Source organism: Colletotrichum phormii, assembly GCF_030913505.1.
Source record: "Colletotrichum phormii strain CBS 102054 chromosome Unknown BDP81scaffold_16, whole genome shotgun sequence".
Classification (NCBI taxonomy): domain Eukaryota; kingdom Fungi; phylum Ascomycota; class Sordariomycetes; order Glomerellales; family Glomerellaceae; genus Colletotrichum; species Colletotrichum phormii.
The window spans coordinates 489,270-511,065 of record NW_026851458.1 but is presented as its reverse complement, the minus strand read 5'-3'; the positions used below and the strand labels follow the sequence as shown (position 1 = coordinate 511,065).

General features: G+C 53.7%; 5 protein-coding genes and 2 non-coding genes across 7 annotated transcripts; 4 read left to right on the top strand and 3 right to left on the bottom strand.

Annotated features, from left to right (window-relative positions):
* Positions 1-515: 515 nt before the first annotated feature.
* BDP81DRAFT_379220 (GMC oxidoreductase) lies at positions 516-2,832 on the top strand (the record flags this gene model as incomplete). Its single annotated transcript, XM_060586812.1, has 3 exons — positions 516-580; positions 665-1,831; positions 1,874-2,832. 3 exons carry the CDS (start codon positions 516-518, stop codon positions 2,661-2,663), a joined length of 2,022 nt encoding a protein of 673 aa, XP_060442540.1. The 3' UTR covers positions 2,664-2,832.
* An 898-nt stretch (positions 2,833-3,730) lies between these two features.
* Positions 3,731-4,695, bottom strand: BDP81DRAFT_63395 (uncharacterized protein). The gene is made up of 2 exons (XM_060596085.1): positions 4,355-4,695; positions 3,731-4,289 (listed from the first exon to the last, which is right to left on the bottom strand). The coding sequence occupies exons 1-2, from the start codon at positions 4,369-4,371 to the stop codon at positions 3,767-3,769; spliced, it is 540 nt and encodes a 179-aa protein (XP_060442539.1). The 5' UTR covers positions 4,372-4,695; the 3' UTR covers positions 3,731-3,766.
* Positions 4,696-6,928: 2,233 nt separating this feature from the next.
* BDP81DRAFT_433398 (ankyrin repeat-containing domain protein) lies at positions 6,929-10,235 on the top strand. Its single transcript, XM_060590854.1, has one exon. It carries the CDS (start codon positions 7,222-7,224, stop codon positions 10,144-10,146), a length of 2,925 nt encoding a protein of 974 aa, XP_060442538.1. The 5' UTR covers positions 6,929-7,221; the 3' UTR covers positions 10,147-10,235.
* Positions 10,236-10,670: 435 nt separating this feature from the next.
* BDP81DRAFT_t235 lies at positions 10,671-10,750 on the bottom strand. The gene has a single exon. It is a non-coding gene; the product is annotated as a tRNA-Thr (tRNA).
* A 5,015-nt stretch (positions 10,751-15,765) lies between these two features.
* BDP81DRAFT_t242 lies at positions 15,766-15,853 on the top strand. The gene has a single exon. It is a non-coding gene; the product is annotated as a tRNA-Asp (tRNA).
* A 556-nt stretch (positions 15,854-16,409) lies between these two features.
* On the top strand, positions 16,410-17,828 carry BDP81DRAFT_463051 (amidohydrolase; the record flags this gene model as incomplete). The annotated part of the gene is made up of 1 exon (XM_060593969.1): positions 16,410-17,828. The coding sequence occupies one exon, from the start codon at positions 16,410-16,412 to the stop codon at positions 17,826-17,828; it is 1,419 nt and encodes a 472-aa protein (XP_060442537.1).
* Positions 17,829-18,032: 204 nt separating this feature from the next.
* Positions 18,033-19,304, bottom strand: BDP81DRAFT_396654 (uncharacterized protein; the record flags this gene model as incomplete). Its single annotated transcript, XM_060588217.1, has 4 exons — positions 18,033-18,411; positions 18,466-18,842; positions 18,901-19,020; positions 19,101-19,304. The coding sequence occupies 4 exons, from the start codon at positions 19,302-19,304 to the stop codon at positions 18,033-18,035; spliced, it is 1,080 nt and encodes a 359-aa protein (XP_060442536.1).
* Between the last annotated feature and the right edge of the window lie 2,492 nt (positions 19,305-21,796).

Sequence of the window (21,796 nt, the reverse complement as noted above, 5' to 3'; positions counted from 1 at the left end):
GACTGCAACGCTGGCCCCCTGGCGTCTTCCTCACCTTAATCGGCCTCCCGGTCGTGTTCCCACATGACCAGCATCATTCTCAGATTCTCTCCCGTGCGCTTTCCAGGGGGCAGCCTCCACGTCCTTCCCTAATCGTTCTTTCGGCCGACGATGGTAGGCTGAGAAACCATCAGGAGGGCGATTCTGGGACCGTAGGTGGGAAGGTTGCCATACATAGCATCACCTACATTGATCACCGTCACATAGGAAAGAAGCAGGTCACATCCGAGATGGGGAGGGGACATGACGGGCAGCGACATGTCTAATCAAAAGCAAGGGGCGTTGCGACTTTTCCCATGTCGCGATCAGGCGCATCGCGTCGAGGAGGACATGTGAGGTTTCTTTGAATAAGTTCTTAAGGGGAATGGGCGCCTCCCGGCAGACACTGACTTTCTGACGACGGGCGTCCCTGTTTGAGTTGCTTGGTGCTGCGACCTATTCAAGAACCAGTTCGAAAGCCTCCAGTCCCATCCAAGATGCGTTGCTGTCTCCATTTCACAAACGTGGTGCTCGGCTACATCGTGGCCACGGCCTCTGCTGTGTGAGTTTGACCTACCCTGAACCTTAAGAAGCGAAGTACGCAACGGGCGAGCATGGTTGGCTGACGCGGATACAGCATTGATAGCCCGAGCCAGCACTTCGTCCCACGGCAATCTACCGACATCCTCGCGTCTTATGAGTACGTCGTTGTCGGTTCCGGGCCGGGTGGTGGCCCACTTGCCGCACGGCTCGCCATCGCCGGGAAGAAGGTCCTGCTCATCGACGCCGGCGACGACCAGGGAGACTCCATCCCGTACAAGGTACCTGCGTTGAACCTTCAGTCGACAGAGTACGGCCCAATGAAATGGGACTACTACGTCCAGCACTTTGCCGATCTCGAGGCCCAGAAGAAGGACTCCAAGATGACATACCGACTTGCGAACGGGGAGCTCTACGTCGGACTCAACCCGCCGGCTGGCGCTGAGCCGCTCGGTATCCTGTATCCTAGAGCTGGCACGCTGGGTGGTTGCGGCAGTCACAACGCGTTGATCACGGTCTACCCGCACGAGTCAGACTGGGATGGTATCGCGACGTTGACAGGAGACACCACCTGGGGCGCGTCCAACATGCGCAAGTACTTCCAGCGTCTAGAGAACGCTGAGTATTTGCCCAATGGCATCGTAGGGCACGGATTCGATGGCTGGCTCACCACCTCTGTGACGGACCTGGGACTAGTCATCAAGGATATCAAGCTGCTTACAGTCATTCTGTCAGCCGCCTCCACCATGGGCAAGAGTCTCCTTGGCTTGATCTTCTCGACGATCCAGGGTCTCGGCGAGGTTCTCCTCCGTGATCTCAACGTCGACCTTCCTAGCCGTGACTCCGCCGAGGGTCTTTACCAGGTCCCCATCTCCGTGGACAACGGCGTCCGTAATGGACCGCGCGAGTTCGTCATGGACACGGCCAACGCGAAGAACGCGGATGGTTCTAGAAAGTACCACCTCGACATCAAGCTCACCACCCTCGTGACCAAGGTGCGCTTCGACCAGAGCGGCGCGAAGCCTCGGGCCGTGGGGGTAGACTTTGTCACGGGACAGAGCCTCTACCGCGCCGACCCCCGATCCGGCGACGCCCCCGAGGGCGTCGCCGGATCCGTAAACGCCACGGCCGAAGTCATCGTGTCAGCCGGCGCTTTCAATACCCCGCAGCTGCTCAAGCTCAGTGGCGTTGGCCCCAAGGAGGAGCTATCCTCTTTCGGAATACCTTCCATCGTCGATCTTCCTGGTGTCGGCACCAACCTGCAAGACCGTGAGTGTTCTCATTTGCTGCCGACGAATTGATAATCCATGTAGAGAGCCGTTTTACTGATCATCGTCACTGCGGGCTACGAAACGTCCGTTATTGGCGAGACGCCGACAGATTTTCAGATCATCGAAGGCTGCACCTTTATTCGTCCCGGTACAGACGATCCCTGCTTGACGAAGTGGCAGGAGGGCGCCAAGAATGGGCAGCGGGGGATTTATGGTTCCAACGGCATCAGCTTGGGTATCGTCAAGAAATCGACAGTGGCAGAGGGAGACCCGGACCTCTTTATTGCAGGAGCACCAGTCGCCTTCCCTGGCTACTATCCCGGATACTCCGTCGATGGCACCGCGGACCAGAGACACTGGACGTGGATCACCCTCAAAGCCCACAGCCGCAACCGGGCCGGAACCGTCAAGCTGCGTTCAGCCGACCCGCGGGATATGCCGCAGATTGACTTCAACTCGTTCCAGGACGAGGAAACGGGCGCTAAGGACATCCAGGCCGTGGTGGAGGGCATGAAGCTCTCGCGCAAGATGTTCGAGAGCGTCGTGCCTCTCACGGGAGGCTTCACCGAGGTCTGGCCCGGGAAGAATGTCACCGATGCGGACTTGCCCGAGTTCGTCAGGAATGAAGCCTGGGGCCACCATGCCAGCTGTACGTGCCCCATTGGCAAAGACGGCGATGCCACCGCCGTCTTGGATTCAAAGTTCAACGTGAGAGGGACCGAGGGTCTGCGGGTGGTGGACGCGAGCGTGTTCCCCAAGATTCCTGGGTATTACATCGCGTCGGCGGTGTACATGATTAGCGAGAAGGCGGCGGATGTAATTCTTGGGGTATAGATACCTTCATGCTCTGTTTTCTTCTTCTATTGTATCGTTACACATGGCGGGCGAAAAATGCGCGCCGTGGGATTTTGAGGTGTGACCACGAAGGGTCTATTCGACGTTTCCGTACATATTCTAGGTACCTACTGCATACTTGACGTTGTTAACATTCCATGAGTCTACCACACTACTGCCTCGGATTGAGTGCGATCTGCTGGCTCTGCGACGTTGGGGAAGGCAACGCTGGCTAAAATGCCGTGGCTGGGCTGGGCAGGGGACCGAAGGATGGGCGAGGATGGGATGAGGCGGCGAAAGCAAGCCGCAACACCTGTACTCTGTGACCCTGTACAGTCCAAGTCATTCCAGATGATAGACCCTTGGGGAAAAGTCAATGCAAAAAGGTTGCTGCCGTGGGACTGAGACCGCGAGGCGTCTCCCGAAGGCGCCCGTCTCAGTCCTTATATCACACGAGCTGATCAGTGGATCTTTGGGAATCCATCACTGCCTTATGCGAGAGAAACGCTGTTCTTAGGCTCGGCACAAGAACGGGTGTAGAACATGGAAGAGCTCGAACAACAAAGATCTCATTATCCTTTCTCTCGTGGAGAGAGGTGGTGAGGAGAGCGTGGAGCGTTGCCGGGAGGTGATATTCCGCAGTGAATTAGCAGTTTGACCGTCCTCCAGGAGGATCGAGATTTATTCAATGCGCATCTCCCGAGCGATAGCCTACTGGAGTACGGGGATAAGCCATGGAGAGGCACAAAGCCGAGTTTCGTAGTGCTACGCCATGAGAGGCGACCTGTGGCACAAGGCCAAGGAAATCTTTCAGATGGCAGAGGCAAGAAAAAGGAGCAGGGGCCATTCCACGTGGCTATTCGATAGAAGATGGCAGCCCAACCCAGGCTTAGTAACGGCAGCGAGATTGCAATGTTCAGCCGTCTGTATAGTCTGCCAGAAAACCCCCCGAGCGCGAACATGTTGCATGCGTTGGTGTGCTTGCGGGTAACCGTGCCGGCATGGTTTGGGGTGGGAACATGTCGGCAGTGGTGATTAGGACAAACGCCAGAGGAAAAGCCTCGCAAATTGGCAAGTTAATCTACGAGATATTCTACCTTCCATTACACTGTACAGACAGTAGGGAGTAAGTAGGGAGCAGCGGCAAACAGACACACATGTAAAGCTGCGTTGGGATAAGCCCGGACGCTTGCGAGCGACACCACACCCTTTTCCCTCTTCCCTCTGGACTCGTAGAGTCTGTGAGTACGGATACGTCTTGCTTGCGCCGCATGGATGGAAGCAACCATGAGCAAACCGAGGTAGCTGTTGGTTTGTGGACGCGTAGACCCGGCCCGGCCGAAGTCTAATACCGCCGCTATTTGATCTGGCAAAGTGACAGTTGGCCTAGTTGGCCAGTCGGAGCGATGGGCACAGAGACTCAGAGTAGACCGGACGGGCGGGGACCACGGGGGGCGAGCCTCGAGGAGATCTCGACGTGATTTTGGCTTCTTTTGGCGTTGGCGTCGAAAATCCGTTGGTGTGGTACCCTGACCAGAAAACCGAGTCGCCGATAGAGACCCAAGGAGGCGTTCGGGAAATCCTCCTAGGACGCAAACGAGGCTTTTCTGTGGCTTTTGCGCCCGCCTTGCTTTGCCTTTGACCTTAGCTCTTCTTGTCATCTTGGGGGTGACTTTGCATCATGGTCGCACCTAAACTCGGGTGCCATTCACCCTCCTCCTTTTGACCTCGTTCCTCGAAAGCTGGGCCGAGTCCCCCCACTGCAGCTCTCCAATCTTGTGGAAATGCAATTGCAAATGCGATTTAGACGTACCTAGCTGTTTGGCTGCTTGAGGAGTCCCGGCACACGACTTGGAGAGCTCCGGTCCATCCATGCATCCACCACCACCACCACCCATCAGCTCCCCCATTACGAACCCGAACCCTCAGCTCATTATTAGTCTCCAAGACGTAAGTATCCGTACGGCGTCCGTACGGGTGTTTTTTTCTAGATGAACCTTCGCTTTAGCATCTGCCCTAGCCAACAAGTCCGAAATGAGGACACGACGCGGACCTGGCCTGGCCAAGGTGTGTGGTGGAGAATAGTCTTACCGGTTACCCATTCTCTGGCGAACAGTGGCACAGCAGATTGAGAAGTCTTGACGACACGAGCGTCTGTGCAAGGAACAACGATGTCTTGGGGCTCATGTCTTGGAAGTTAGGCAGCCGGCATCCCCTCCCATCCCCCTCCCGCTCGCGGCGTTCGCCCTTCCTGATAGTAAACACATAGTAAACCACTACCACACACCATCACGACGACAACCACCACGGATACCAAGGACCAAGGTCCAACACCACCTCCTCCGACGTAGTGTCTTGGGGGGGACAGGGACTCCCGCCCAGCCAGTGTGGACCACAGATTCTCATCGCGGCGATCAAGACGCACGGTTAACTTTCCCCTCGCAGTTCGCAAGCCCGTCCCGTGCCCATTGGAACGGGGCACATCAGCTTATTCCCCGCGGCCCAGGGTCGCAGACGCGCGATGGTTCGCTGCTAGTTTTTTCCTTCCTGGGCTTTTGCGATTGTTGGCCCGTCGTCCCTCTTTGCGTTGCTTGTTGCTTGCCTGCCTGCTTGCTATTATACATACTAATTATTACCCCTGACCACAAACCCTGGCAACGAACCCAGGTGCTTCGTACGCAGCTTCAGCTAATCCAGCTAAAACCAAAGCACGCAGGGTTTGATGGGCAACAGTGTATCATCGCACTGGTTCGTGAGTACGCTACACATAGGTGACACGGTGATTTGATGGCCCTCTCTGGCAGTCTGGCTCCTCTGGCTCCCCTTGCTCAAGCCATCACGAACATGCGGTCCCGCAATTCGCTGATCAATCCAAACGACACTGGACTGAAGCTGGTCTAGGCCGTCGCAAACTGATATGATTCTGATAGCAGACGCGTAGAACTTGTCATGTACCGAGGACGAACAGACCTCCTTTCGACGTCTTCGAGACGTCGACGCGCACGCGGCTCCGCACCGCTTTGCAGCTTTTGACAGCGTCTTGAGTCAAGCAACACCCACCAGTGCCACGCCCCCCCGGCAAGACGTCACATTGGGAGCGACAAGCACAGATGGCAGATATCCGTATCTGAACTGCGCACTTGCCGAATGCAAGATTTACTGCCGATTTCCTTGAAGATTTGCAATGGATTGACATGACGTCCCCCTCACTGCTCAGGCATGGCCCCCTACACTGCCGAATCCAACGGCTATCTGCGCCCCCTTCTAAGTTCCCCAATCCCATCAGCACAAAGGACAATGGCAAGATGGAGGCTTGACCGGCAACGGCCGGACCGCTCGTGGAGCCCGGGCTGTCGCTTGCTTCCCCAGAAAGCTATGTAAAATGGATCGGTCACAACTCACAAAGCAACCATCCCAAGGCTTCCCGCTCGAGGCGACAGATTCGAGAAGAAGAAGAAGAAGAAGAAGAAGAAGAAAAAACTCTGCTAGATCTGTTTGCCAGGTTGGGGGGGGAGGGGTAGGGGGGAGGAGGGGGGAGGGCCAAGAGAAGGCCCGGAGAGTGGGAAACACAGAGACACAGAAACACTGTGTGCGAGGCATCGGAATGTCAACCAGGACTCCTCCTCACGTGGCGAGACCGTTCTCAGCTCCCCACGCCACCAGCGCTAAGATGAACATGGGTTGGAAGCGGACACTGTATTTCAGAGGGAACATGGGAGTAGAGTGGGAAGCGTGGGAGTGTGTAAGCCTCACTATCTTTTCTCCCGGCAACAACACACACTGCCATGCTTGCTTTTTCCTTCTTTTCTCATCTAGTCATCCTCCCGTCTTTTCGTCTGGTCCCAAGACATCAGAGCAGAAAAAAAAAATCCTTCCTTTTCTCCTGAAGACTTCGGGCCAGGGGATCTAACGCTGGGACCCGGTGCCAGCTAGTGGTGGCATATGTCAGTCTCTTGTCTTGAATGGCCTGGCCGCACTGGCTTTTCTGTCTGATTTCCGGCCCTTTGTGTCAAAGCGGAGGGCCTAGCGCAGGTCGTCTCTGGGGTTAACTGCTCTAGCGTTGACTTGGTGCTTGGAACCTCCCTTGTACCTGGCACTACGGCTTCCTCATCCTCCAATGTAGACGCCGTGTTTGTCTCTCTTGGGTACAATTACGATTCATGGCTCCGAGCCGGGACAATGCCTGCTTTTCCCAATGAGCCCCATTTGGCGTGGTTGGTGGCTTGCCGCTTGATTCTTGTCTCTATCGATGGACACAGACTAGGCCTCAACCTGTCCGAGAGCTCTTCGGAGGAGGAGGGACCTTGGCTGGGACCAGCAATCACCTGGGTGAGATTCAGCTTTGCCCACCGCGGCGAAACTTACAGATAAACAGCTGAGCTCCCACGTTGCTCCCTGAGCGGGAAGAGAGAAAGATCTGTTTCTTCATCTTCATTCCGCCTTTATTAGTAGTATTGATCTGACCATATAGTGTCGTGTGCGGGTCAACATACAAGGCTACCCTCGATAACACCCCAGAGCCACTCAGTCCAACATCACCGTCTGATAACAACCCCTCATGTCTTTACAGCCCTACCAGGCACCAAGACGAGGCACTATGACCGCCGCCATGTATGGCAAGCCAAAGGCCAAGGAGTCCGTCCTGGACCTCTGCACGAGGGCCACGCTCCTCGGAAACAACATCTCGGTGCGCATGCTCGAGTTCCTCACCAACGTCAAGCACCAACCGCACGGCTTCAGAGAGCTCGCCAATGACTTCCTCGACATCTGCCGGATACTATGGTCCATCGAGGCTGGCCTCTCCGAGGCAGCTCGCACTCACCAGGAGTTCCCCGCCGATATGATCAAGGAGCTCGACATGAAATTCCGTTCGACCAACTCCGACTTCCAGGTCCTCGACCACATGATGTTCGAGTTCCTCGAGTACGAGAAGAAGGGTGCCATGGGCAGGATCCAGCGCGGCTGGCGCATGATGTTTGCCGACAAGGAGATCTTGAGGATGAGGGAGTCGATACGCAAGGCAAGAGATGCGCTGAGGATGAGTGCTCTCGTCTTCCAGTGGTCTCTTGGAAACTCAAAGACGGACGATGCTGTTGGCAACGGCTATGCCGGCCTCGCTGCCGCGTTGGACCGCATCAGCAACCACAACTCGACGGTGCGGATATCAAAGTCCAAGTCGTTCGAGGTCCAGTCGACGACACCACCGGATCGCTCTGACGAGAGATCCCCTCCCCTTCCTGCTCTTCCATCCCAAGCACCCCACATTCCTCCTCCTTCCTTGGTAGAAAAGATGTCCGCAGACTTCGTGGAGATGAGGCTATCACCAGACCCTCGTCGTCGCACATCCATCTCCAACAGGAGTCACCACAGCTCCTCAGAGAATGGACACTCTACTAGGGTTCCCGACCGCAGAGTCGGTCGCGACGATATCACCATCTCAGAGCACGGCCACTACGACCTTCACCCTGTCAGCACAAGAATCAACATGGACAAGAGATCAGCGCGGGACGATATGACAATCTCGGACCGTGGAATGTCAGACCGTGGCATGTCGGATCGCGATACATATGACGCTCCCAGCCGTATCTCGGACAGGAGAAACCTGCGTGACTCGGACAACACCATTTCGCCTTCATCATCAGGTACAGAGACACTGATTGGCGAGCTTCAGAACATCGCCGACAGCATCCCAACCAAGGTTGTTCGCTTGAAGGCCGACCCCATGACGATGCCTCGCTGGACACCTCGTCACAACGCTGACGGCAACCCGTCGCTCAAGACCTCTCTTATTGCTGCCGTCCAGGGCAAGAACCACAAGCTCGTCGAGCAGCTCCTGGATCGTGGTGTCTCACCCGACACTGGCGCCGATCAGCACGTTCTCGTGGACTCTGTCCTGTGCCAGGATTACGAGGCAGTCCGCTTGTTGCTTCTCTTCGGTGCCGATCCCAACTCTGCCGACAAGGATGGCATCACTCCCCTTTTCGCAGCAGTAGAGATGAACTCGCTCGATCTCACCAAGATGCTTCTCAAGTATGGTGCGGACCCCAACATATCCGCTGGACCTTCACAAGAGTCCCCGCTTGCCATCGCCGTCATCGATGTCAAGATCAACTTTGTCCACATCCTCCTCACATATGGCGGTGACCCCAACCACATCATGGCCAACGGCAACACCGTCCTGATCGCTTCCATGAACAAGACCACACCAAAGAAGCTGGTCGACCTCATGCTCGACTACGGCTCCGACCCCAACGTCAAGAACAGAGAAGGTAAGACTGCTCTGTTCGAGACTATCATGGCTGCAAGAGTGGACCTCCTCACTGCTCTCTTGGACCACGGTGCCAACCCCAACCTGCCCGGTCCTAAGCACATGCTTTGGCCCGCGACCTACCAGGCTCCTTGCTTGAAGGTTCTTCTGGCGCGCGGTGCTGATAACAAGCGGGCACCCGGTAACATGGAGCTCGCTGTCAGTATCAACAACATTGAGTCCGTCCGCGTCCTGCTCTCTGCCGGCGTCTCGCCCAACATCAAGAAGGATGGCATCTACACACCCTTGTGTACCTCCATCCGCGACAACCGCGCAGACATCTTTGAGCTCCTCCTCACCAGCGGTGCCGACCCCAACCTCAACTCCGCCGAGTACCCCGCCTTCAAGTGTGTCACGCACTTCCGTACACACTTCCTCCCTCGCCTGGTTGCCGCCGGCAACGACCTCCACAACCCCAAGGGCATCATCGAGATGGCCGTCCGGGTCAACAACATGGAGGCGCTCAACTGGCTTCTCGACCAGGGCGTCAGCCCCAACGACAAGGGCGATGACGGCAATACCCCTCTGACGACCGCCATCAAGGATGGCCGCATGGAGATGCTCGACGACCTGATCGCCCACGGCGCGGACCCCAACGTTCGCGGCAGCGACTGGCCAATCGTCATGTCCGTCATGCACCCCGAGGTCCTCGAGAAGCTTCTCCCTGCCGTCCCCGATATCCGCTCTTTCAAGGGTCTCATGGAGCGCGCCGTCGTCGCCAACCAGCTCGAGAGCGTCAAGCTCCTGCTCAAGGCCGGCGTGTCCGTCGAGGACAAGAACGGTGGCGTCTTCTCGCCCTTGACCTCTGCCATTCGCGAGGACAACAAGGAGATCACCAAGTTCCTCATCGAGCAGGGTGGCGCCGACATCAACGCCCCCGGCGAGCACTTGCCCATCGTCAAGGCGGTGCGCCGGTGCCGCGGCGATGACACGGACATCATTGAAATGCTGCTCCGCAAGGGCGCTGACGTCAACAAGATCTACCGCGGATGGAACGCCATCTTCCAGGCCGTCGAGAACGGCGACGCCAAGGTCCTCAAGCTTCTCGTCGAGGCTGGCGGTGTCGACCTCGACGCCAAGGACGATGCTGGCCGCACCGTCATGGAGATTGCTGCCGGTCGCGGCTGGGAGGAGTCTGTTGGTATCATCCTCTGGGATGGCAAGAACAAGTCGTGAATCCACTGACATGTCTTGCTCTCACGCTTTCTTTTATCTCTCTCTCTCTCTCTCTCGTGTAACTGACCCAACGCCGAGGAATGGCGCAACTTTCTACTTTCTTTTGTAATGTCATGTACGAGATACGGAGGATGGATGGGGTGGGTAACTGAAGTTTTCTCATGTAACATGGCGAGACTTTATGATATCACATTGATTTGTTCTTCTAATGCGCCTCGATATCATCTATCTTTGTTCACTTCTATACCTCCCTGTTTAGACTCTGGATATTCCAATACCTGATCACCTAATTGAATCTCAATACCACTTCAACATGACTTGCGAATATTCACTCGTGAATACCCCGCTCGTAACTTCCTAACATGGGCCTAGGTAAGATACATTAGCACATCTAGACACGGCCTATGTTCACTCAACTCATTACGACATGCTTGGTTCGTTCGTTCCAAAGCATTTTCGACTGACGTTTTACCCTGTGCCACCATCGTATCACCACAACAAAAGAGTATCTGCTAGCAAAAGATTGCCTCGTGGCGGAATCGAACCGCCGATCTTCTCATGTCACTAGTACTAGTGAGACGCTATACCACTTAGCCAACAAGGCCCTTGACGATGCATCGTTTGTGTGCTTGCTGACGGGGCGAGGGATTGCAGGTTCATTTTTCGAGATTGCTTGCGTTGTGGGTTGGGGATGGGGAGGGCGGGTGCTTGCGTCCCACCAACCCACTTGGTTCACGATGGAGACACTTGAGGGGCAAGGGTACCACTCTGTGGTCGGCCACAACTTGGGAGTTTCCATGCGTGGGTCTCTTTGATTCTGACTGTTCACAGCGTGAAAGTTCCCACATGGCACGGGTGGAATTTCATTTAGGCGGGAAGTCGAATGTTTTCCATGTAACGTACCTGCATAGCGAGCGACGCATCATAGCGAGCGACGCACTCTCTCAAACCTTTCTACCTTATGTATAAGTTAACTTAGCCACAACGTACGAAATCAATTAAAACTATATATCACCCTCTTCCTCATTACTATCCCAAACCACTTCACAGGTTCGTGCGTTATGTCCAGGCTTCCCGCAATTACCACATCGTCGCGCGCGTGGTTCAGCACCTTCCGTACGACCCTCCTTCTGAGGGTTATTCTCTCCTCCAGCATTAACACCACCCTTCTCTACTTGTAGTGCCTCTGCTTCAGCACTATTAAGTGACCTTCCAAGACGTAGCCGGGTCTTTTTTGCCCTCCGGCGCTTACTTAGTACCTCTATCCCCGTACGAAGCTTACGGTTCTCAGCCTCAATAATAGCAAGCCTATGGGCTAACTTGCTAATACCTCTGGCCTGGAAGTCAATTACTTCGTACATTGGTGTTGGTGAGCTACCTTGATGTGCTTGGATCTTCCTTTTAAGGGAGGTAGCACTTCGTACGCCCTCTAGTGCTGTAATTGGTGTCCTTGGGTCCCAGGAGCCTTGGCTGCTTGGCCGTGAGTTTGATGGTGTTGGCGTCTTTGGCTTGAAATCCAAGCGAGAAATAACCACTTCAGGGTTAAAAGGTACAAGGCCTGCCTGCCTAAAACCAGCTCGTACGTTATTTTCGCCCATGGAAGTAAAGAATGCTGCTTTAAAGGCAGGAAAGAAGTCATCCTTTGTAATATGGGAAATCTGTATCCGCATCATCTTCTCGATTTCCTTGCCGTACGAGTACTTTAACGGGCTAAAGCACCCAACATCAAGAGGCTGAAGCTCGTGTGATGAATGGGGAGGCATACAAAGAGCAATAATGTTTTGTTCCTTGCAGTATTCGTCAAAGTCAGTCGATTTATGACTATTATGGCCATCAAGGATCAAGAGGCGATAAGAGCCCTTCGTACGAGTCCTTGTACACTGATTAAAGTGCTTTAGCCAATCTAGGCCAATATCATTTGTCGTCCATCCATTTTCGCTTGGATGGATACGCCATGTGGCTGGAAATTGGCCATTAATATACCACGAGAGGAGGTGATATTTGCCCTTTACGATGACGTACGGAGGCAGCGCCCAGCCATCCGCACATACACCCTGAATGACAGAAACCCATTCTCGATTGCCAGGCTGTTTCGTACGAGGCCTTCCCTTACGGTCAGAAGTCGTAACAACCTTTGCGTGCGATAGCATTCCCATCAGGAAACCAGTCTCGTCAAAATTATAGATATCGTTATCCTGTATCCCATACTTTGCAATTGTGTTTCGCACAAGTGCAAACCAGCCTTGTATAATCGTAGGATCCTCAGCTAAGGCCCTCTGATAGTCGATTCGACGTTGAAACCGCATTTTCAATTCAGGGACGCGTCGTACGAAGTTCTCTGCCCATCGCGGTCCAGTACGCGTCCCATCGCGTGCGTTTAGGAGTTGGTCGGCCATTTCTCGTACGTCTTCTTGTCGCGGAGGGAACCCTCGATCGATTAGGTCAATAACTCGTTCAAGAATCACCTCCTCTTCTGTTATAGTCATCTTCATCGAATTTGGTCGTGTTTCACCTCGTGCGACGCGTCCAGCGCGTCGGTGGCGGAGGGTTGATTCAGGGACCTCATAGATAGAGGCAGCTCTTCGTATAGACTTTTTCGGGTCTTTTTCAATAGCTTGGAGGGCAAGGGTAATTCGACTTTCAATTGAGGAGGATTGCATGTTCGTACGTGGAGAAAAGGTGACCTAAAGATGAAGAGGGTAGAATTGGGAGGACGTGCGTCGCTCGCTATGATGCGTCGCTCGCTATGCAGGTACGTTATCGGAACTTTCGTGTATTGTTCTATCTAGTGAAAGGACGTGTACGCATAGTCAATGCTTGAAAGGAAGGAATGTCGTGTATATGATAGCGGGTTGGTCTAACAATGGTTAAAGAAATTCGCTTGGCTGCTAAAGTCTCTTCCCCGGAAGGTGGTGCTTTCGCATGTAAGTCGAAGCTAATCGAAAGTTAGGAAAGGTGTCGACTTTAGGTGTTCCAAACTCGAGGTCATCGCACACTCACGTATCTAGCTTGTTGAGCAGATGTGATTACGCCATGATCTCCGAGAGACCGATTACGACCTGGAGGCAGCAGCCTTGGGAAGCTGGCACCTTGCGCAGGTCGTAGCTGTCGATGGCGGTGAGGTTGCAGGACATTGGCACATCTTGGAGGGATCCGAGAGCGCAGTGATGACCGAGACTGGAACGATGGGGCCAGGCATATTGACTATCGAGTGTTTGTGATTGTTGTCTCGATCTGGAAAGAGACGGGAGAAAAAGAAGATGAGTCGTGTTGAAGTGGTAATATTGTAGTGAAGTTGTGCTGCTTGGTGCTCTCGAGAAATGAATGGAAGAGCAACTGCCATCTTTATATACCAATGTATAGGCTGTGGCCATCTCTCGTCGCTATCTGAGATGAAGGTCTACGATATGAGTAGCCACAAGACCACACTCTGACCGAGATGACAAGCAGGACTTGAGACAAGGGCCAACAACATGAGACTACGCTTTTGGGAAATAATAAAGAGCAGCAGGGGTCATCAGCCCTACAGGGCAGCGGGCTTGCAGCTTGCTACACCGAGACACGATGTATCCGTAGCCTCGGTTCGATGAATCCTTCTCAGATGGGATACCGCCGCTAGCAAAGGCAGTCATCAAAGCAGGTCGTACAGCCTCATCCATGGAGGAGGTCAACAAAGTCCTAGAGAATGGCAATTTGGTCTTTCCCATTGGCCCAGGGATAGCGAAAGTGACTGACAGAAAATGAGAAAGAATGGTTTTAGACCTCAGACTTCCAGTCGGGCCGTCTGAACGAGGTCAGTTGTCGAGGCTAGACTCTTGGCTTGGTACATCGTCAGAACATTTGGATTCATCTTCGAGATGAACAGTAAATCAAGAGCGAATCACAATAGTGAGCTAGCAATTCTGCACCGGAACCGCGCCGCAAAAGTGGATGATTCTCATTCCTGAATTTTAGTTCAGCCTGAGGTGGTTCTTCTGCAACATTGTATTCGACAATGCACCCTGTCTTGTGGCGAGAATGGTATTGCTAAGCTGGTGAGGATATAATCTTGAGTGTCGATTGCCGTTTTAGGCAAATCTACGTTGAACCGCAGGCTGAGGGCCAAGAGAAAAGAGAGCAGTTTCCCGAATAGGAAATTGTACGTCGCAGAGGCACAACCGAGGCGACCTGGCCAATTGCGCCTCTTGATTCGTTTCTCAAGAGCAAGCGTCTCTTAAGGAGGCTGATTTAAGCGTCTTACTCACTCTCCGTAGACTCGGGCGTGGGGGCGAAAACAACTCAGTCTGACGGATGACAGGGCCAGGCACCCAGTGTATTCTGTTGTGCCCCAGGGTTGCCTCTGCTGACACACATAGGGCTGAGCTGAGATTTATCACGAGGCAGATTGCACTGCAAAGATCGATCATGCACAATGAATTGCCTGAATGGGAAATAGAGATGCTGGCGGTGCCGAAGCTCGTTCATGGGGCCCTCAAATAGTAGGCAACTCGGCCGAGGGACGGGACTGAAGCGTGGGGGAACATGGGAGGGGGCATCTGCTGAGACACCTTCGTTGGTTATACCGTCTTGATTTTTAGGGGTGGCCAGCTTGGCAAGGTTCCTGAATTAGTACCGATTTCCTCTACTGTACTTGAGAGTTGCAAAAGGCAGCAATAATCCGATCAAATTTGCAGAATTCTGAGTTCTTTCGGACGGCTGCTTTCCTCAAATCTGCACTTTGCAGGAGGAAATTTTCTCTAGATTCATCCAGTCGCGAGATACTAGATTCGTGTAAGTGTGGAAGCCTCGTCTCGTACTCTGGAAGCCACCTCCACACGCCCACGAGTCTCTGAAGGACCAAGCGTGGAGGGCTGAGACACTTCTGCGAAGACCTTTTTTCCTTCGTAACCTGGCCATTCATCATTGGCTTTTCACTGCAATGCACTCATCAGAGGTGTTCCCATGTGGCAGAAAGAGCATGTCAATCACATAGTATCCGCACGTAAGGCAGTGTAAGGTGGTGACTCGGTGAGAGAACCCCTCATTTCAGAACGGCCAACCTCAACCTCGGTCACAGCATCGCAGTAGTCAGCATCCTGTTTATTCTCACATACATGAATGTTTCGCCTACGGACATGTGTGCTACTCTGTCAATCTGGACCTTCATATGACAGCATTCTAGCCAACGTTCGAGGCCTTTCCGGGGACGCTCGCGTCGTCTTGCTGTCTCAGCCACGCGTCTTCGTGGGACCAACCCCCAATAGTAGTGGTTGTAGTAGTCAGAAGTCCGACAAGCGAATCCTTCTACTGAATCTGCAAACGTCTAATGAGTTGACTCGAATTGAGTTTCTCGAGGCTACCACCGCCAGAACCTCCCATCCGATACTTACCTACGTTGTTCGGTGAGACGCGCGGGCATACATTGGTGCCTTCGCAGTACTCTACAAGGTGGGAGCACCCAAACCTGCCAAGAAATTGCTTCAATATTCCCTGCTAACAATGGAAGAAATCCTTACCAAATTCTCATGAGATCATGGTCGAATCATGCGATGGGCGGAGGTTTTACAGTGGTGGTATTGTGGAGTCCTCTCGAGGACATTATACTTGAGAAGTTGAGTGGCTATTTTCGATATCTACAAATCCCCGATAGTCTAGTGGTGAGGATATCTGCTTGTCATTGAACTTCGACGATTCGCAGGGGACCGGGGTTCAATTCCCCGTCGAGGAGCATTTCTTTTGTCTTTTCGTCGTATTAATCACAATCGCATTTTATATTTCAAGTTTTTCATCATTTAGGGCGTGTTGTGGAAGAGAACGAGTTGGATTGCGCGTGTGGTGCGGCTTGGGGGAGAGTGAAGGGAGGGCTTTGTAACAATCGAGTAGGCACGTACTTTGGGACCAAACTGTTTGCTCTGGGCGTTGAGCTGCATCTTCTGTGTCCCATAGACTTCAAGTGACCGGAAACTAGGCCTCCTTCTTCCCCGATCTTGCAAAACGAAGTGATAATCCTGTAACAGAATATATAACAATCGGTGAAATCCTTCATCCGTATCAGGAAGGTAAACTCCGGTGCACTGATCGCTATAAGTCAGGGATGCTTCCGTCATCCATCGCCGACTCCGCACCGGCAAACTGCTCCGATGCGCTTATCGGCCACGGCATTGTCGCCCGACTTCCCTCAACTCTCGTCGTTGAATCGTCACTAAACCATTGAGACTTGCTACCTTCACTCTGCTCTTCGCCTCTACAGTGTGACCCAACTTACTCCCGATCCAGTCGCCGGCATGACCCTCCGTAAAGCTCCCGCTCTCACCGGCCCCGCCATGGAGCTTCCCCGGCGCACTTCCCCGAGGCAGTGGGTGGCCGACTCCGAGGATGCGATCCCGGAGAAGCTCATCAAGCCATGGAAGCTCCCTCAGCAAAACACCTACCTTTTCATCAACGCAAACGTCGTAGACACCGCCAAAGGTCGCGTCATCAAGAACACGTCTGTCAAGATTTCCAATGGCTTGATTGAAAGCGTCGGTGGAAGCCCGGCCGATAGCACAGGCAATGATGCCATTATAGTTGATCTCCAGGGCAAATACCTCTCTCCGGGTCTTATCGACTGCCATGTCCACGTCAGCTCCGTACCCGGCGAGGCCGGCCTCAACGGCGGCTTCGACATGGATGCCACCGTCTCTCATCTGCGGCAATCGTTCGTCTGCGGTCGCATCCTCAGCAAGGGCTTCACCACGGTCCGCGATACCGGCGGCGCAACTCTCGCGCTAAAGGAAGCAATCCAGGACGGCGTCTTCCCGGGACCCCGCTTGTTCATCGCCAACCAGGCTCTCTCGCAGACGGGAGGCCACGGCGATCGCAGAGGCGCCCACGATCACTCGGGGCTCTGCTGCGGAGGCACGTCGGGTCTCTCCAACGTCGTGGACGGCGTGCCGGAGTGTATCAGGGCGACGAGGGAGCAGCTGAGGACGGGGGCGGACTTTATCAAGATTATGGTCGGCGGCGGCGTCGCGTCGCCGACTGATAGGATCGAGAATACGCAGTTTACGGCGGACGAGATCAAGGCCATCAGCGAGGTCGCGCGGAGCTACGGGACTTGGGTTACGGCTCACGCATATACCCCGCGGGCGATCCGTCACGCGGTCGAGAACGGCGTCACGGGCATTGAGCACGGCAATTTCATCGACAAGGAGACGGCAGAGTTCATGGCTGAGAACGCCGTGTGGCTGACGCCTACGCTGGTTACGTACGACGCCATGGGATCCGACAAGTACAAGGGATTCTTGCCCCCCGCAAACCAGCAGAAGAATCAGGAGGTCTTGAAAAGGGGCCTCGAGTCGTTGAAGATTGCCGCCGCAGCGGGCGTCACCATCTGCCACGGATCAGATCTGCTCGGCCCCCTCCAGGCTGAGCAGAGCAGGGAGTTTGGCATCCGCCAGCAGGCTCTCAGCAACAAGCACGTACTTCGATCTGCCACAGTCAACGCCGCCAGGATGCTCCGACAGCAGGATGTGCTGGGGCAGGTGAAGGAGAAGTTCGTGGCAGACTTGCTGATTCTCAATGGGAACCCATTGGACGACGTCTCGATACTGGATGAACCGGAGAAGAACGTCTTGGCTGTGATCAAAGATGGCCGGGTCTACACGAGCCGATGGAGCAAGCTCCCAGAAGATGTGACCGAGCCGTCTCGATTGATTGAGTGAGCAGTATGCGGGGACAGGGAACTTGTGAATATGTGACGGGAGAATCAGAGCCAGGAATTGAGCAGGACTGTTGCTTGTGGGAGCGGTGGACCAAGTAACGACATGTTCCTATCCACCGGGGGGGACTCTTGATTGCCGAATGCCATGTCAAAATCACGACATGTTGGGAACATTGGAGTTTGATTGATCTATAATGTTCTCATACTAATCTATATCTCGAACGCTGCTACCCATGCTATACGTGACTTTGCCGGGGATAGCGGGTGCTGAATCACTCTGCTCGGCCTCCCGAAGATGCTGCTGCGACAGGTTGTCTACAAGAACGAACCCATCACTCTGGCGTTCGCTCCTCCTATTCGAGACACCGTCGGACTTCCCGTTTGAGCTGTAGTAGTTTGCAGTACCCTTTTTCGAGTACTGGGAGCGGCCAAGCAGAGGTCGGAGGAACGGGATGCACGCGAGGGTGATGCCAACGCCGGGCTCCAGCGCGCTGAAGATGAGAGCGCTGGGGATGTTGAAGGTCACGTCGAGATACACGAGGTTGGCAAGGTAGTAGAGGCGCAGAGCTGAGACGATGCAGGTGCTATCCAACGCGGTCAGCATATCATGATATTCCGGGTGTCGAGGCATAACTTACAAGACTCCGAGTGAGAAGGTGATGATCAGAGCGACCTTCTTGTACATCTCCAGCCGAAGACCCCACAAGTGAGAAACTGGCATGACGAGGACGATGAGATCGGTAATCATGTTCAATACCCCCATCGTCCCATCTGCCGCGGGTTGATTCCCGCAGTGCCGGTTCTTGAGATCGAGGAGCCAGTTGTCCGAGAGAGGGATGCAGATGAAGAAGGCAATCAGCACCGTGACTACCACCCACATCATAGTGAAGGCGGCCAGTATTCGTGCTGATAAGATCATGAACCTGGTGCTGAAGAGCTTGGAGTAGAGGAGGAGGATGGCTATCTTGCAGAGGCCGAGGCTGATGGCCCACAAGATCTGTTGAGCGACAAGGACCTAGAGGGAGATGCGTCAATAACTACAAAGGCGTCTTGAATGTGAAGGTGCCACGAACTTTGAGAAACTTGATGATTGGGCCAACCCCATACTTGGGTATGATGACAGCATTGTGAAGGCCAACACCGCATTGCATGACACCGACTATGGAGACTGCTTGCAAGGCATTGGAGAAGACCTGGCAGAGAGAAGTGAGTTGAAGTCCCTATCTCAACCCGCAGGAAGGTAATCTCATTGTTGGCATGATAAATAACTTACGAGTGCAGCAATGATAGACCAATCACTCAAGTCCATCTCTCTGTGCGCCATGCGCCTGGCGATGAGGCGGAGGATCACCATCACCGTCGGAACGATGATGAAGACGATAGACACCGCAACCACGGAAATCTGGCCCGGATCCTCCAGCGGAAATATCACCACCTTGTCTCCCATCGTCGGCGTCTTCAGTGCTGATGCCGCCATATTGTCGTCCCGGTAGGTTGCGATGGGAAGGAGACCTTGACCTTGTCGTCCACACTACGTGTGGATTATGCGGGAAGCGGAGGTGGGACGAACGTTCAAAGGTCCAAGCATCCAATCCATGAGAGCAAGACGCTTCATTTTTGAACTCTCGAGGTCTCCTCTCTCCCCCAGTTCCCAACGGCCCGAGGACTGGAACCTAGAACCCAGACCACAGACCTTTCTCTGCTCGTTTCTTTTTGGGGCGGGACACATCAGGTCACCCAACAGCCCCCGAAGCGGTGGTTTTGTTTGCTTTTTTCTTCCCACTGTGGCCACCAGAATGGCAAGCTGCATACCTTATCGACCGCAGTGCAGACGCGGTGCAGCTGTGGCAGGGGTACGGACAGCCTAGAGTGCCCATAAGAGGAAAGGATAGAAATACTGGTGTGGCCACATCTGCTGCCACGCGATCAGAAGTCGAGGGAAACATCAGAATGCCCAGACTTTTTCCCACGTCGCGAGAAACAGACACTGTCAAGCACACCGGCTAAGAAATGAGCTGGAGGTGTGATAGCTGCGCTGCGTCGTGCTTTAGTGGTATGTAAAAGTGGATGCCCGCAAACAAAATGATGCAAATGGGCGATGCTAAATTTGTAAATATGATAGAATTCATGGGAAAAAACATGACGAGATGATCTTGCTTGCGAGTCAGCGACAACGGCAGATATTCTCAATGACTTTCTCGTATGGGATGGAATTATGGGCGCGTTTCCAATAACTTGTCTGAATTACAACATTACCCGAAGGACAATGCCCTCATCTCATGGAATTGGCCATGGCTCCCGCAAGGTCCAAGGATCCTCGTGTCAGCTTGCCTAAAGAAGCCTGTCGTGTTACGATATCCGAGATGTTGGCCCCGGTGCCCCAAAAACATAGATATCGATCGCGGTCATCTCAACATGTACCGAGTTTGCGAGGAGATCCAAGTCGATTCCATCATAAAAGCATGGTCGATGAACGAACCAGACGTGGCGCCGGGCGAAGCAACCCCCCCTCGACGGCAGATGGCCAGCCCTTTGACCACGGACGCAGGGAAGACAAAGACATGGATCCCCTCTCGCTAACCGAGAATCCTTCTTTTCTTTCTTCCTCCTTCGCTGCCTTTGATCACACATGCATTCCCCGTTTTCCCGTTCCTGCATGGGTGGTCTTGGTGGTTTCCACACCAATCACAAACGCAGCTTTCATCTTCGCTTCAGACTGTGCATATCTAGTTTGCTCTAGGTCGATGCTGTCATCAGCCCGTCGCCCGTTTGAAAAAGATGGCTTTTCCAAGGTTACCTTCTTACCCCGACTTAGCTGAACTCTTCCTAGCCAGCCCCTCGCGAAAATCTCGTTACGACTTCAACAACGTGGGATACGGGTGGGAACGGCGTCGATAGCTTCCCTCTACTGCACGACACCACCTATCGACACCCTTGTCCCCCGTTGAATCGCGTGTGGCACACCACCATAACCTGTCCGAAAAAGGCTCGTCGTCCGGGAACCACCGTACCACCCAGCCAACTCAATTCTGACGTCTCACTCGAGAGGCATGTCTGGCAGGCTTAGGGTCTCACTACGGAAGCGGGAGAGGCAGCATTAGCTTCCACAAAAAAAAGAGATTTTCTTCCTCCCTCCTTATCGTCACAAGCCACTGCCTATCGGTTAAACCACTTCAGAACCGCGCTGAATGACGGCTAAGCTAGGAAATGCGAGGACGGGACGGGAGGTAGAAGCCGGCAGCCGTCTCAAGTCCGTTGTGGAGGGAAGAGATATGAGGGAATATCATTGCGTTAATGAGAAGCTTTTGTTTTTGGAATGCCCAGCATGTCATTATGCATTCACTAAGAAAGATTTCCGGCTTCCCCGTCATGCCGCCGTGGAGGTGTTAGTGATGTGGCTGGGTTGTGCGCCGAGCGCGACCACCGGGATGCGGAGGATCTTCCGCTTCAATGATATCCACGAGTAGCAGACATGTACGGTAAGTAAGGAAGAACTCTTAAATTTCTCAGTACCAATATTGAAAAACTTCCATCAAGTCCCTGAGGCCTGAGCGATCGTATCATCACTCAACTCGCTGAGCGTCATTCGACCTGTCGCACGTGGATCAAGCTCAATCACAGCACTTATGATAACCTAGCTGAGTGAAACGTTATGTAAACGATCACCGTCCGCCATGGAAAATTAACTCGGTGTGACATATGCGGCTCAAGATGAAAGGGCTGAAAGGGCCGTGAGTCTCGGGTAGAAAATATGATCAATCGCGGACAAACGAGTTAGCGGCTTCCCCTGGTTCAAACGACGAGATCCAATCGGAAGATGCCTCTCGACGCCTCAAGGAGCTAGCACAGTGCCTGGCAGATGTTATCAAAGTCTCATTTTGTGAAACTATAGCTTTGGATAGGGTGCATAAGCTGCTCTATCCTGCAGTAGTGAACGCAGCTAAGGTCAAGTCTATGGAACTTCAAACG